Source organism: Manis javanica, chromosome 1, assembly GCF_040802235.1.
Source record: "Manis javanica isolate MJ-LG chromosome 1, MJ_LKY, whole genome shotgun sequence".
NCBI classification, from domain to species: domain Eukaryota; kingdom Metazoa; phylum Chordata; class Mammalia; order Pholidota; family Manidae; genus Manis; species Manis javanica.
This window is the reverse complement of record NC_133156.1, coordinates 93,922,822-93,939,594: the sequence shown is the minus strand read 5'-3', so window position 1 is coordinate 93,939,594 and position 16,773 is coordinate 93,922,822. Positions and strand designations below refer to the sequence as shown.

At 36.2% G+C, this 16,773-nt stretch overlaps 1 protein-coding gene across 4 annotated transcripts in view; it reads right to left on the bottom strand.

Moving 5' to 3' along the window:
• Positions 1-16,773, bottom strand: part of GFM2 (GTP dependent ribosome recycling factor mitochondrial 2) — a 67,509-nt gene that overhangs the window by 6,721 nt on the left and 44,015 nt on the right. For all 4 annotated transcript variants that reach the window (XM_017647740.3, XM_017647734.3, XM_017647730.3 and 1 more), the window contains 3 exons: positions 13,427-13,503; positions 5,112-5,250; positions 7-186 (listed from right to left, as the gene is read on the bottom strand). In XM_017647740.3, coding sequence (XP_017503229.2) covers positions 7-186; positions 5,112-5,250; positions 13,427-13,503 — 396 coding nt within the window. The remainder of the gene's footprint in view (positions 1-6; positions 187-5,111; positions 5,251-13,426; positions 13,504-16,773) is intronic.

Here is a 16,773-nt window from a genome sequence, read left to right as displayed (position 1 = left end):
CCTTACCTTGGAGACATGCACTGTGAATTCCATTTTCAATAGCCTCTTGGGAGGCCTTCAAAAGGTCTTTACTAATACTTTCAGCATACTTGATAACTGGCCTAACAGATGATGACTCAGATGGCTTTGCTTCCAGTTCTACAGTCACAAGATGCCGTTTGTCCCCTAAAGTTCTATCTAAGGTATCTGTAAACAAATTGAATATAGTACCTCAGAGATTTGTACTGGAAAGTTGTTAAGGTGTCACAACTGGCAAAATTACGATCCACAAGTTCAAAGCGTCATAGCACATGAAGTGGGAGAAAATACTAATAATGGCACAAAATACAGTATAAAAATAATTTTACCAAGAAAGCATCTACTTCCATATTTATCAATGTTAAAAAAATGCTCTGCATTTAGTAATGTGTGTAATTGTTGAATCACTATGTTGTACACATGAAACCAATATAATACTGTATATTGACAATATTTCAATAAAAAGGATTATTCTTTATTAGAGATATAAAAAATACTCTGAATCACCTATTAATACTGCTTTAGTGTAATGTGTTAAGTCACATTATTTCGCACAAATTTTAGAATGCAGATTATACTTTTAAACTTTCTGAAACAATTCTTACATCGACTGAAATTTTTATTTACAAAATTTTTATTTGAAAGTAAAACAGAGTACAAAAGGTTATCTAATGAAAATTAAAAGGCATTTAACCCTGCTAATCTACAAACTGTTAAATTTCATATATTCTTCCAGTAATACTTCATGCATTTAATGTTTGATTTCTCTCCCAAAAATCTAGTGAAATGTTTTTTTAAGATTAAAAATAGTATCTCCCATTTGCTAAAAACCAACAGCCTGTCACCAATTCCAATATTTTACTAGAACAAAACTATGCTACATTTATGAGTGACCATATAACACTGTGACTCATGGCCCAAATTCAAAACTAAGAATTATAGTCTACAATTCCTCTTCATAATTCCTTTTTAAGTGCTTTTATATTATGAAATATTTTATATTTAAAAATAGATGCATAAACTAAAAATACAATGTCATGAAACCTAAAACTACTGGAGAAACAGAATACCAGTAACCTTGAAGCCTCCTGAAGCAACCACTAACATATCTTATTTAATCACTCCTATGATGTTCTTTAATTGTATCACATATGCATGGATTCCTAAATAATATAGTGAAGAAATTCAAAACAAAGTAGAAATACTTATATTGTATATATTCTGCAACTTGCTGTTTTTGTTTCACATTTGTGGGTCATCTGGGCTAATGGTGATGTAGCCCATTCTTTTTCAGTGCTGTTTAATATTTCATTCTATGACCACAGTCAATTTATTTGTCTATTCTCTATCCACAAATATTTGGGCTGCTTTTGTGCTTAGTTTTTTTTTATTTTAATTTGAATGCTACTGTGAAGATTCTTGTGTCTCTCTTACTACACATGTATAAGTTTCCCTAGGCCATATACTTAGAAGTGGAATTCCTGAACATTAAGTTCTGCACATGATAAACTTCACTAGAAAGCTGAGAAACTGTTTTCATAGTAATTATATAATTAACATTCCTACCAGAAGTTTTTATGAGTTTCCACTGCTCAACATATCACTAACACTTGGCATTCTCTTACTGTAATCTTGCCAATTTTGTTGTTATAAATGGTAACTTCTTAACTTGTATGATCCTAATTACCACTGAGATTGATAATCTTTTAATATGCTCATGTGCCTTTTGGGTATCCTCTTTTGTGACATAGCTATTCAATCTTTTTTGCTCACTTTTCAACTTGGTTGGTTATCATGTTTTTACTGATTTTTTGAAGTTCTTTATTATGAAGACTAATCTTTTGTCAGTTTTATATGATATACATATCTTCTCAGCTTTTGATGTATTTCTGCTCTCCTTATAGTGTATTCTAAAAAACCTAATTTTACCAAACTTACCATATCTTTTAGTTCATGGTTTCAAGTTTTGGTGTTATGGAAGTCCCACCCTATCCTGGTAAGACAATTCTCCATATTTTTACAAAAACTGGAAGATTTTCCCTTCATAAAGTTCTGGAGTTGTTTTTACATATATAGCATTTTTTTTCTTGAAACTTCTGTGCTGCAAGGGAAATTTTGCAACCTTCTTTCATATTTAGGTTTTTTAATTCACTTAGAATTGACTTTTGTGTATGGTATGAAGTAGGAATCTAATTAAATCTTTTTCTATATAGATAATATTCCAGACTCATTTATTCGAATAGTCAGTCCATCCTTAGCCACTGAGCTGCAATATTACTGACTTAAATCAAATTTCCACATATGCATATGAGTCTGTTTCTAGGCTTTCTGGTTTGGTCTATTTGTGTATGCCTAGCTTGATTATTAGTATCCTAATGACTATGGCTTTATGATATGTATAACATATGGTACACTTTTTTGGGTGGAATTTGTAGCTGTAGGATATCTAGTCTTATTATATATGAATACGTTTTCCATTTAACTTACATATTTTTTTAATGTCTGCAAATTTTTACAGTTTTCTAAATATGCACAATGTCAATCTGCCTCTCATTAGTGATGTGTGGTCATCTGTGATTTTATTGTCCAGTCAAGTTGTGTTCTGAATGCTGCCACATCTGGTTACTAGTTTTTTACCTTCCAAGTTATAAGCAATCTGTGGGGAAACACTTTGAGAGCATGCAAATATGCTGTTCCCCAACACTGTACCCAATATTAACCATTCATCATAGTTGCAGACTGTTTCCTACTCCAGTCCACACCCTTGACATTTAACAGTCAGCACTTGACATTCCACTATAAGGAAGAACCCTCTCATCTTGCCCATTTATCTATTATCAGTAGAGATTCACAAATTCCTACTTTTCTCAGTAGTCTATATAATAATTGTACTTAATTATTTTAGTATTCAAATTAATCCAGATTTGGCCAGTGGAGCCTCAAGTTAGTTCCTATGTATGCCCTGCTTATGACATGCCCAATCATTTTTTTGAGCATTTCCTTCCTTTGTCATATAACATGATGTTCCATTGCTTGCTCATTTTTGACAGTCTTATTCCTCATACTTTCCATCCCGTTTTATTTTCTCAAAAATAAGTATTATACACTTACTTTATATTCTTCATCTGTAATCCAGTATCAGAAGCCTTTGACTCTGATGTTTGTTGTTTCTACTTCTTGCTCATTATGCCTTTTCTATGGTTTTATGATCTTAAAACGTTTAAATTATGAGTTCATATTCCTTTCATCTGTGGGATTTTGAGGACTGGATTGAAGATACATTTATCTAGAGCAGCCCTGTGTTTGTTTTCTCCAGGTTCCTTGGGATATTATTAACGCATGAACACTTTGCATTAAATTCTTGATTTGGAGTTTTTCAAAGGTCACACTGGTTCTGTAAATTTAGGCTGAACACCCTATCAGAAGTCTATGGTTACAAATTCTCGGTAATTTTGCCCCTTGCAGCCAGAGCCAGTCAGACAAGTTTCCTTGTCCTCATCTTTTATTAAGAATCCTAGTTAATTATTTCCATGGTGTGGCCCACAAGGACTAGATCAGAGATGGCTGCAGATCCTCCAGAACAGCTAGTGGCTTTGATGCTAACTCATTTTCAGAAATTCCTGCTGCAGCTTACTTTTTGACCTCTAGAAATTTCCATTCTAACCAGCTCAGACATTAATTTAAAAGATAGCATGTGTGGAAAATTTAAATGCTGGGAAAATAAATCCAGAAATAGAAATCCTTGTGTCATTTGCTCCTATATTCTGCTTGTTTAATTTTTCAAGTTTCAGTGGAATGTAATTACTTGGCTTTTTTTTTTCTCACATTTTTTTTTTGTTATCATTAATCTACAATTACATGAAGAACATTATGTTTACTAGGGTCCCCCCTTCACCAAGTCCCCCCCACAAACCACATTATAGTCACTGTCCATCAGTGTAGTAAGATGTTGTAGAATCACTACTTGTCTTCTCTGTGTTGCATAGCCCTCCCCATGCCCCCCAACACATTATACATGCTAATCGTAATGCCCCCTTTCTTTTACCCCGCCTATATCCTTCCCTTCCCTCCCATCCTCCCCAGTCCCTTTCCCTTTGGTAACTGTTAGTCCATTCTTGGGTTCTGTGATTCTGCTGCTGTTTTGTTCCTTCAGTTTTTCTTTGTTCTTATACTCCACATATGAGTGAAATCATTTGGTACTTGTCTTTCTCCGCCTGGCTTATTTCACTGAGCATAATACCCTCTAGCTCCATCTATGTTGTTGCAAATGGTAGGATTTGTTTTCTTCTTATGGCTGAATAATATTCCATTGTGTATATGTACCACATCTTCTTTATCCATTCATCTATTGATGGACACTTAGATTGCTTCCATTTCTTGGCTATTGTAAATAGTGCTGTGATAAACACAGGGGTGCACCTGTCTTTTTCAAACTGGGCTGCTGTACTCTTAGGGTAAATTAATTACTTGGCATTTTTACAAATCACTGAGTTACTTAAAAGCACCTGTTTATCCTAAAAATCTTTACTCTGTATTTTTTTCCATAAACTTATCCATGTTTAGTACTCAGAGAGAATAGCAATAATTGTCATGTTCTTTTGCTTAAGGGAACCCAATTAAAACTATCTTATGTGGAAAATCATGAATTCTTTACATTTGGGGACAGACATATAAAAACTGCACTTTCTCAAGAATACAATCAGCATAGTGTTACCATATTTATTAAATAGAGAAAATTATTTTTCACTCTCTTTAGAGTAAAAATAACAAATCAACTTCAAATTCTCATACTTACCCTAGTAGTGAGGACTGGGATTAGCCATCAACTTCAATGGCTTCTTCTACCCCATAACCAAAGAAAAGCTCATTTGTTTCATAAATGGCTCATCCAGGAAATGTAATGAGTGGCAAGAGATTAGGGCTTTGTTTAAAACCAAACCAAAAAAATCCTAAAATATAAGAAAACCTGTCCCACAGATGGAAACACTAGTGACTGGAAACCCTGCATATGTACCTAAACTAAGAGATTCAGAAAGTACTGGAGTGAGAGAAACAAATAAACAAACAAAAATTCTAAATGATTTTCTTTTTACCCATGGCATGAACTGAATTTAGGATGGTCTCTCGGTATGCCACCTGGAGAGGTCCTAGATAGGTTTCCAGTCCATATTCACTCTTGATTCGGTCGTGAATAATCTCAATATGTAATTCACCCATACCACAGAGAACAGTCTAGTTAGAAGAGAAATAAAATGAAGGTCAAGGAAAAAATTACATTTATCAGAGAACACTATATAAAAGTATGCTATCAATATATATTATTTTTCACTAATTACAAACTGCATTTCTTTTGCAATTTTTTTTTTTTTGGCTCCTACATGAAAGCACTGTTTTTAAATTTTCTGAGTGGAATAATAAATCAATTAATTACTAGGTCATTTCATCCTTTTTCCATGAGGGTTGCTTTATCATTTCAGCAAGTGGAATCCAGTTAAGACTACACTGCCCAACCACATAGCTAAATTCTGGCCAATGAAATATATAAGTAGTAACTTCTGGGTTGTCCTTTTAAGGAAAGGGGTAAAGCCCTTATCATAATGAAGATACAGGTAGCTATCCTGAAACATGGATAAGGGTAACATCTTGGGAATGGGGGAGAATAACCTTTACCCCAAACATTCCAAACTGAATAGGTATTTCCCAACCATCCTGGGCACCAGTTTTCCAAACTTGCTTGCACCTTTATGTAACAAGGAAATTGACTTTTCTTTGGACCAATGTTATTTAAGTCCTTGTTAGAACAGCCACCTGTGTATATCAAAACCAATCAAAATGGGAGATCTGGGAGAAAAAGATGGCAAACTAGGAAGGCAAGATCAAATCCTCCTTCCAAAAACACATAAAACATGAAAACACAGCAAATACAACTAAACTTAAAAATGACCTGAAGACTGCAGAACTGACTATCTACATCTGGGGAAGAAGAGAAGACCTCACAGAAAAGGGTGAAGTGGCAAAGCCAAGATCCAGTGGGACCCAAGACCTCCCCAGCCCTAACCTACAGGTAGGAGAAAGAGGAATGGAGCAGGGAAGGGACAGGAGCCCAAGATCACTGAGCAACTGGCCCTGGAGATCTGCTCCAGGAGCATGAGTCCACATTACATGGTGCTCTAGTGATTAGTGCGCCTGGACAACAAAGACAGAAGGAACACTCAAAGAGGCTAAGATCCCAGCCACTTGTGGAGAACAGGCATGCTCTACCAGACCCCCTGAGACAAAAGCAAAGCAGACAGTTTGAAAGTCTTCCAAGCAGCAGGAGGGCTACCAGAGGGGCAAATGTTAGATGGAGCTCTCTTCTCAGAAGAAAGGGCAGGTGGATGATGTATCTCCAGCCTGCCCTCAGCCCAACAGGTCAGGAACTCTCAGGAGGCCCAGGCACTCCATTCCCCTTGCTGGCAACACAGCCCCAAGGTTCCTGCATGTGTGCACAGACAGTGGATGGCCCATTTGGCCCAGAAGTGGTGCCAGACTTTGGTCCTGGGTAGGCAGAGGGAGACCCTCCCAGCTTTCTTGGCTCTGGATGGCCCATTTGGCCCAGAAGTGGTGCCAGACTTTGGTCCTGGGTAGGCAGAGGAGACCCTCCCAGCTTTCTTGGCTCTGTTTTGGCCCAGAGGGGAGATGCCTGCTGGAGCCAGCCCCAGGGACTCCTTCCTCCCCATAGGAGCTAGGTCCTGCATGCCTGCAGCCCCTGCTATAGCTGCAGGCCAGACAGAGGGTGGCCCCACCCACAGCAATTTCAGCAAAGCAGCCCCGAAGCATTTCCCTGCATGCACAGCCAGCAGACAACCCACTTGGCCCAGCAGTGGTGTCAGACTACTCTTCAGTAGGTAGAGGGAGACCCTCCCAGCTTTCTTGGCTCCATTTCAACCCAAAAGGGGAGGTGCATGCAGGCACCAGGCCCAAGAGCTCCTTCTTCCCCATGGGCGCTGAGTCCTGCAAGCCTGTAGCCCCTGCCTTTGCTGCAGGCCAGGCAGAGGAGAGGGTGACCCTGCCCACAGCAACTCCAGCAGAGGCTTCTGCGCTGATCACAAAGGCCTGGTCAAAGCAAACTGCCCATCTAGAAACAGACCACTACAAGTCAGAAAGAATGGTAGCCCTGCCCACTGCACACCAACAGCTGGCTCCCACACTCGCAAGTAAAGAGTCTTGAGCTTCTGGGCACTAGAAGGCACCTCCTTCATAAAGCTATTACTCCACAGGAAGAAACACAGAAACCCTGGCAAAATGAGAAGGCCAAGGCATATGTTCCAAACAAAACTACAAGACAAAACACCAGAAAGAGGACTGAATGAAACAGAAATTACCAATTTTCTTAATAAAGATGTCAAAGTAAAAGTTATAAACATGCTCACAGATCTATATAAAAAATATTCAAGATCTCAGGGAGAACTTCAACAAAAAGATATAAGGCCTGTAAAAGAGCCACTCAGAACTAAGAATACAGAATCTGAAATGAAACACACACAGGAGGGATTTAATAGATTATTATGGATTGAAGAAGTTATAAAGGATATGGAAATTAGGGAACAAGAAAACAATGAAGCTGAAAAACAGAGAAAAAAGTATCTCTAGGAATGAAAGAATAATGAGAGCTGTGTAACCAATCCAAATGGAACAATATTCACATTATCAGAAGGAAAAGATAACAAAGGAATAGAAGTCTCTTTGAGGAAATAATTGTTGAAAACTTCCCAATTAGGGGAAGGAAACAGACACTCAGGTCACAGAAGCAGAGAGAGCTCCTAACAGAAGGAACCCCATGAAGACAACACCAAACATATAGTATTTAAAATGGCAAAGATCAAGAATAAGGAGAAAGTATTCAAAGCAGCCAAAGAGAGAAAAAGGATTACTTATAAAGGAAACCCCATCACACTATTAGCAAACTTCTCAGCAAAAACTCTACAGGTCAGAAGGGAGTGGCATGATATATTTAATGTAATAAAACAGGACTTCTAACCAAGAACCCTCTACTTGGCAAGATTATCATTTAAATTTGAAGCAGGGGTTAAACAATTTTCAGATAAACAAAAATTGAAGGAATTCAGCACCACTAAACCAACCATGCAGCAGGATATGTTAAAGGGACTGCTATAGATGGAAATGCTCCTAAGGCTAAATAGCTTCCACCAAAGAAAATAAATCCACAGTAAAGGTAATAGACCAATTAATTAGCAACCAAGTATGAAATTAAAACAAAAGAAGTAAAATCAGCTACTCACAAAATCAGTCAAGGGATACACCAAAAGTACAGATTATGACATCTAAAGATAAAGTGTGGAGGAAGAGGAGGAAGGGAAAATAAAGTACCTATAGATTGTGTTTGAAATAGAGTAATCAGCATTTAAGATAGACTGTTATTTATTAAGAAAGCTATCCTTGAACCTTTGGTAACCATAAACTAAAGCCTACAATGAAAGGAGGGAAGGGAGGGAGAGAGGAAGGAAGGAAGGATCCAATCAAAACACTAAAGAAATCTATCAAATAACAAGAGAGAAAAAAAAAAACAGGAAGGAGATATAAAAACAACCAGAAAACAATAAATACAATGGCAGTAAGTACATACCTATACTAATAAATACCTATCTACTGAATGCACCAATCAAAAGATACAGAGTGGCAGAATGGATACCAAAAAAAAAGACCCATCTATATATATGCTGCCTATAAGAGAATCACTTCAGACCCAAAAACATACATAGACTGAAAGTGAAGGAATAGAAAAAGATATTTCATGCAAATAATAGGGAGAAAACAGAAGGGGAAACAGTACTTACATCTAACAAAATAGATTTCAAAACAAAAAAAGTAATGAGATAAAGTGGGACATTACATAATGATAAAGGGGTCAGTCTAACAAGAGGATATAACCATTATAAATACCAATGCACCCAACATAGGGGCACCTAAATATGTAAAACAAATACTAACAGAATTAAAGGGGAATGCAACTCATTCCTAATATTAGGAGATTAACACACCACTTAAATAAACAGATCAACCAGACAGAAAATAAGGAAACAGAGGCACTGAACAATATATTAGATCAGGTGGACTTAACAGATATCTACAGAACATGCCACCCAAAAGTAGTAGGATACACATTCTTCTCAAGTGTACATACATGGAATGTTTTCCAGAATAATTACATACTAGGCCACAAAAAGAGCCTCAATAAATTCAAAGAGATTGAAATTGTATCAAGCAGCTTCTCTAACCACAATGGTATGAAATAAATTACACAAAGAAAACAAAAAAGCCTACAAACCCACAGAGGCTAAACAACATGATACTAAATAATCAATGGATCAATGAACAAATCAAAACAGAAATCAAGCAATACATGGAGACAAATGAAAACAAAGATACAACTGTTAAAAATTGTGGGATGCTGCAAAAGCAGTTCTAAGAGGGAAGTACACAGCGATATAGGCCATCCTCAAGAAAAAGAACAATCCCAAATAAACAGTATAAACTTACAATTACTATAAAAAGAACAATGAAACCCAAAGTTAGTAAAAGAGGGACATAATAAGGATTAGAGCAGAAATAAATAAAACAGAATAAAAAAACAGAAAAAAATCAATGAAACCAAGAACTGGTTCTTTGAGAAGATAAATAAAATAGATAAACCCCTAGCCAGACTTATAGATAAAAAGAGAGGACATAAATAAACAAACTCAGAAATGAAAAAGTAGTCACAACAGATACCACAGAAATACAGGTAATTATTAGAGAATTCTATGAAAAAGCATATGCCAATAAATTGGACAACCTAGAGGAAATGACAAGCCTAGAAAAATACAACCTTCCAAGACTGACCTAGTAAAAACAGAAAATCTGAACAAACCAATTATTAACAATGAAATTGAATAAGTAATCAAACAATTCCCAAGAAAGAAAAGTCAAGGACCAGATGGCTTCACAGCTGAATTCTACCAAACATTTAAAACAGGTATTCCAAAAAGTAGTAGAGAATACTTTCAAACTTATCCTGTGAGGCCTCTCTCACTCTAATACCAAAACCCCACACCACAAAAAAAGCAAATTTTAGACCAAGATCCCTCATGAACATAAATGCAAAAATCTTCAACAAAATATTAGCAAAGCAAATTAAAAAATACATCAAAAGAATCATGCATCACAATGCAGGATTTATTCTAGGATGCAAGGATAGTATATTTTTAAATCATCAATATCATACACCACATTAACTAAAAGGATAAAAACCACACGATCATCTCAATAGATGCTGAAAAAGCATTTGACAAAATTCATCATCCATTCATGATAAAAACTCTCAACAATAAGGGTGTACAAGATATGTACCTCAACATAATAAAGGCCATATATGACAAACCCACAGCTAACATCATATTCAATGGAGAAAAGCTGAAAGCTTTTCTTCTAAGATCAGCAACAAAACAAGGATACCCACTCTCACCACTCTTATTGAAATAGTAATGAAAGTCCTAGTCATGGTAGTCTTACAAGATAAAGAGATAAAAGGCATCCAAATGGGTAATCAAGAAGTCAAACTGTCACTATTTGCAGATGACATGACACTACACAAAGAAAACCCTAAAGACTCCACCAAACTATTAGAACTAATAACTGGATTCAGTAAAGCTGCAGAATATAAAATTCATACACAGAAATCTGCTGTGTTCCTACATAGTAACAACAAACTAGCAGATGAGAAATCAGGAAAACAATTCCATTTACAATTACATCAAAAAGAATAAAATACTTAGGAAGAAACCTATAAGACCTGCACTCTGAAAATTATAAGAGACTCATGAGAGAAATTAAAGAAGATACAAATAAATGGAAATACATCTCATGCTCATGAATAGGAAGAATTAATAGTAAAAATGGCCATTCTGCCCAAAGCAATTTACAGATTCAATGCAATCCCTATTAAAGTATCAAAGGCATTTTTCAATGAACTAGAGCAAATAATCCTAAAATTAATATGGAACCACAAAAGACCTACAATAGCCAAAGCAAACCTGAGAAAGAAGAACAAAACTGAGGGGATTATACTCCCTGACTTCAGGTTATACTACAAAGCTACAGTAATCGAGAGTATGGTACTGGCACAAGAAGAGACTCATAGATCAATGGAACAGAACAGATAGCCCAGATATTAACCCTCACATAGATGGTCAATTAATATATAATAAAGGAGCCATGAATATACAAGAGAGAAAAGGCAGCCTCTTCAATTACTGGTATTGGGAAAACTGAACAACTACATGAAAGAAAATGAAACAGGATTACTGTCTAACTCCATATACTATAGCAAACTTAAAATGGATCCAAGACCTGAATGTAAGACATGAAACCATAAAATTAGAAAAAGCAAGCAAAAATCTCTTGAACATAAACATGAGTGATTTTTTTCTTGGACACATCTCTTTGGGCAAGGGAAACAAAATAAAAAATGAATAAGTGGGACCATAAACTAAAAAGCTTCTGTACAGCAAAGGACACCATTAGCAGAACAAAAAGGCACCCTACAGTATGGAAGAATATACGTGTAATCGATTTATCCAATAAGGGGTTAATATCCAAAATATATAGAGAACTCATATGCCTCACACCAAAAAAACAAATAGCCTTATTAAAAAATTGGCAGAGTACCTGAACAGACATTTCTAGAAAAAAAAATACCAATGACCAACAGGCACATGAAATAATGATTAGAAATGTTCCACATCTCTAATCATTAGGGAAATGCAAATTAAAACCACAATGAGATATCTCCTCATACCAGTCAGAATGGCTACTATCCAAAAGACAAGAAATAACAAGTGATGGCAAGGACATGGAGGAGACACTGTGGAAAATGGTATGGAGCTTCCTCAAAAAACTAAAAATAGAAGTATCATTTGACTCAATAATTCTACTTCTAGGAATTTATCCAAAGAAAACAAAATCCCTGATTCAAAAAGACATGTGCACCCCTGTACCCCTGTTTACTGCCCTATTATTTAAGCAGCCAAGACAGAGAAGCAACCAAAGTGTTCATCAATAGATGAATGGGTAAAGAAGATGTGGTACACATACAGAATGGAATATTATTCAGCTGGAAAAAGGAAAGAAATCCTGCCATTTGCAACTAGAGGGTATTATGCTAAGTGAAATAAGCCAGGCAGAGAAAAATAAATACCATGATTTCACTTATTTGTAGAATATAAAAACAAAACTAAAGAAAATGAACAGAATAGAAGTAGTCTCAGACACTGAAATGTGGTGGTTACCATGGGGGAGCGGATGGGGTGGGTAGCTGGCAAGGGTGAAGGGATAAAGGGGCACAAAAATTCTCAATCATAATATAAGTTAGTCATGGGGATAGTAGTACAAACATGGAGAATATAGCCAATGATTCTGTAACATCTTCCTATGCTGACAAAGTAAACTGCACTAGTGAGGGTGAGGATTTAATAATATGGAGAAATGTTGAACCACTGTGTTGTATACTTGAAACCAATATAAGATTGTATATCAAGTATATTCAATAAAAAAAAAAGAGGGAGAGTCTTAATTCTTACTTTGTATACTTATGTGTTATTTGCTATTTTAGAAGAATATATGTATTAGCATTTTTTAAATAAAAGTTGCTGTAAATAAATAGATTCTGTTTTAATTGCTACTGTAGTCTTCAGGATCAATTAAAAGAAATTAACACCTCATTTAGTTGGCATTTGGGAAAATAAAGTACTCCATATTTTTCAGATTATCCTTTTTAAAGACAAATTCATGATCTTTTTAAGGAACTTTTTCTAAAATCTTATATAAACTTTACCCTGCCTTCATAAAAAGAAAATGCAGCATAACTATATAATGTAATATACAGCACAGCTATATATCTAGTTTAGAACTCTATTTCCTCCCACATTATCAGGTTTTAACCTATCACTTATCACCCATCTCATGTATGTTGTCATTTAAAACACCTCCACATTATCCATATCCATATGCTTAAGCTTTAGCATAAGATAGGCTCAAAACTTTGTCTCAGAGTTGAACCTTATTTAAAAATTTCGCAGAAGACTGCCATCTGGAAGGTCAAAATGTTAGAGGGTGGTTTATATAAGTGAGGAACAATTGTACTGAGGAATTAAGGAGAATTTGTCTATCATCTTGATTGTCAAAACAATGATCAGAAGTTTATGGAAGAACCAAAAGAGAAAGCTTTTTCTTTCAGGGGAAAAGACCAATCAATGTTTTAGATATATGCATTTACAAAAACACATGCACACACACACTCATACAAAAACACATGCACACACACAAATGCTATTATTCAAAGATTTCTTGGATTGAGTAGTAATATGCTTACTTGTCCAGAGTCAGGATCTAACCTCACTTTCAAGCTGGGATCTTCACGCTGAAGGCATTTCAATGCATGATCCAAATCTAGGAGAAAAACACTAACTGTTACCTTTACATTTCACTTTTTAGATAATGTATCATACATACTAGTAGGGAAAACAGAGGAACAAACAAACAAATTTTGAAAAAGAAAATTTCAGAGCCGTAAATATTTTGTAGAGAATAGAACAAGGGGATATGATAGTGATGGGAGGTTATCTGAGATTAGGTGATCTGGAAAGGTCTCTCTAGAATGATTTAGGAAAAGACACAAATAAAAAGAATGACCTAATAAGCAAAATCCTGCGGGAAAAAAAAAGAGACAGGAAATGGCTGTACAAGGAGTAGTTTGCTATTGGAAAAACACAAGAAGGCCAGTGCAGCTGGATATTGATGGGCAAAAGGAAGAGTAGCATCAGACAAGGGGGGAGATGTGTGGCAGGGATCATATCATGTAAGGTCTTGTAGGCCATGGTGAAGAGTTTGGATTTGCACTGAGAAGTCATGGAAGGGTTTAAGTGGAACAGTAACATAATCTGATAATGTTTTGTAAAATCAGTCCAGGAACTGACAAAAAAGCAAAAATGTCTCCAGAAACACAGGCAATAATGAGAAGCTGGCCGAAAGAATAATGAGATGTTCATGTGATCACTCTGATGAATTATCACAACCAAAGAAGAAATAATGTATTATTTGCATTAATTATGCCATCAAAAGTAAGGTGATACTTTGATACAATCAATTAACTGGTAAGTACATTCTCCCTCTTTATAAAAGACATTAGAAGTTCAGAGACACAAGCATAGCTGAACGAAAGAGCTCAGCAATGGATTAATGAACTAACCTTATCAGTCACATATTTAAAGTGTTCTTAGGTACATAAACCAAGTACATTAACTTACAGACCTGCACTGTCCAAATGGTTGCCACTACCCATCTTAGTAGTAGGTATTACTAGTCCAAATTGACATATGCTGTAAGTATAAAATACATACCAGGTTTTAAAGGCTTAACATGAAAAAAAAAGGAAAGTATCTCAATAATTTTTATATTGATTACATATTACAATAGTATTTCTTATATACTGAGTTAAGTAAAACATTATTGAAATTAATTTTTCCATTTTTAACTTTCTTAATGTGGCTATAAGAAAATTTTAAATTACATGTGTATCATGTTATATTTCTACTGAACACTACTCTTCTAAACTTTTGATATCCCAAAGTTGGGTCCAAGGACCAGCAATACTGGCATCACCAGGCACTGGTCAGAAATGCAGAATCTCAAGTTCCAAACTCAATCAGTCTGCATTTAATAAGAACCCCAAGAGAGATACATGCACATAAAGATTAGGAAGCATTTTAGATAATATTTTATTTTTAAGTACTACAGATACTCAAAGAAAGTAACAATGCTTATGACACTTTGTGGCTTTTGGAATGAAAAGACAGTACCTTTATTGTGAAATAAACTCATTCAAAAATACTTATAAAGAATCTATCCTTCAGGAGTTTACTGAGGTGAAAACAGCTTATAACACAGGGGGTCAAATGCTATAATAGGAACATGGGGTAAATACAGTGCAATTACAGAAAAAAGAATACATAGATGTGCCTGAAAGAAGTCTGAGTAAGGGAGGCTCATGGAAATCCCCTCTGTGGGACCTGGGACCTCTAAGCTAATGCCCATTAATTAGACTGTCTTTGGACACCAAACTTTTTCTCCTGAAGTAGTTAAGGCTTGAGGCCTTAGATTTAAAATTAGCTGATGCAACTTAACTGCAATCCCACAATTTGAATTAAGGTGCCCACTCTACATTTGAAAAGTGAACTAACTTTCAAATATATTTAAAAGAACTCATAGGTTTGGGCAGCCCCTGCTTCAGTGCCTAGCCACCCTTGCTGTAACTAGCTTGTCAACTCTGATGTAACTGGGCACCCAGTTTCCTGCCACCTGGTCCTCTCCCACTAGAGTCAAGAGTACATTCAGCTGGCCTCCAGGCACTGCCATATAACAAGAGAACTGCTGCTATACCTGTTTGAACTTCAATGCTGCTCCTTTACCAACAGAACAAGAAGAGTTTCCCTCGGTAGTGGGGGCTGTCCTACACCTGTATTCAGATTTCTTTCCCATGAACTCCAACTGGGGAGGTGAAGAACTAGAACCCCTACTTGGCTAGGGAATCCTCCTTTTTTTACCCACTGTGTACTCAAGAGGACATGGGAGGCTTCTTCTCAACTTGTTTTCAAGGGGGAAAAAATGCTACCTCTAGACCTATAAGATTTGTCCTTAGAAGGTCTAATAAAGGAATTCATTGAGGGCCTCAAAAAGAGGTGATGATTGAGCTGAAACCTGAAGAGAGATTAAATGTTTCCAGGCAGACAAATTCAAGGGGTGCCATAGAATGCAGGAGAGAACAAATGAAAAGAACAGCAATGCGAAGAGAGCAGGCATCTTTGGGAAACTGGAACTACTTTATTACAGGAGTCCTAAAGTGGAAGTGTAACTAGTTGCTTTGTTCTTTTTGTTTGGATGAAAGAAGAGGGTTCAGAATGGAGAAGAAACTTTCAAGAAATGAGGTCAGGTAAGAAGTCAAGGATGCTAGTGGTCTTTCACTGTATTCTGCTGCTCCCTGGCTAAAGTGCCACTGTTACCCTGACTTCCTTGCAAGTGGATGGCTGTATTTCTAAGTGATGGCCAAAGACACATAAGAAATCTTAAAAGGGTAAGGGATACATCTTCTTTCTCCCCCTTACTCTTTTTTGCTGTCCGATGTGATGCCCAAGGCTCAGCAGCCATGATGAGATGACTAAGGATAGGAGCAAGGCTGAAAGATGAGTGCCTGGGCGCCTGATGACATTGTGCAGTTGCCCTATAACCCTTGGGCTAGCAACATAAGGCAAAGTTTACAAGAGAAAGAAATGAACTTCTGCCATTAAAGCAACTATTATTTCTTTTTTTCTGCAGTATGTAACCAAATATAATTGGAAATTATAATATGTAATCATAAGCTTTATATACCATACTAAGGAGTTTGGGCTTGGAATGTGAGTAAAAGCCACTGAAGAATTTTGAGTGCATATGCTAAAGAACACAGTATATAACATTCAGAAAAGTCAAATAACATTAGCCACAGTCTGTAAATATCTTCACTGAGTTCTAAAGGATGAGATAGAAGACAAGGAAAAGTAGCATTTTTATAAATGGTGATGAGAAACCGTTATGAACTGGTTACTGTCTAATCTCACATACTGGAAGGGCAGCTGTGAGGTCAGTTATTTAGAATACCATAGACAGCACCACAAGAACAAAAAT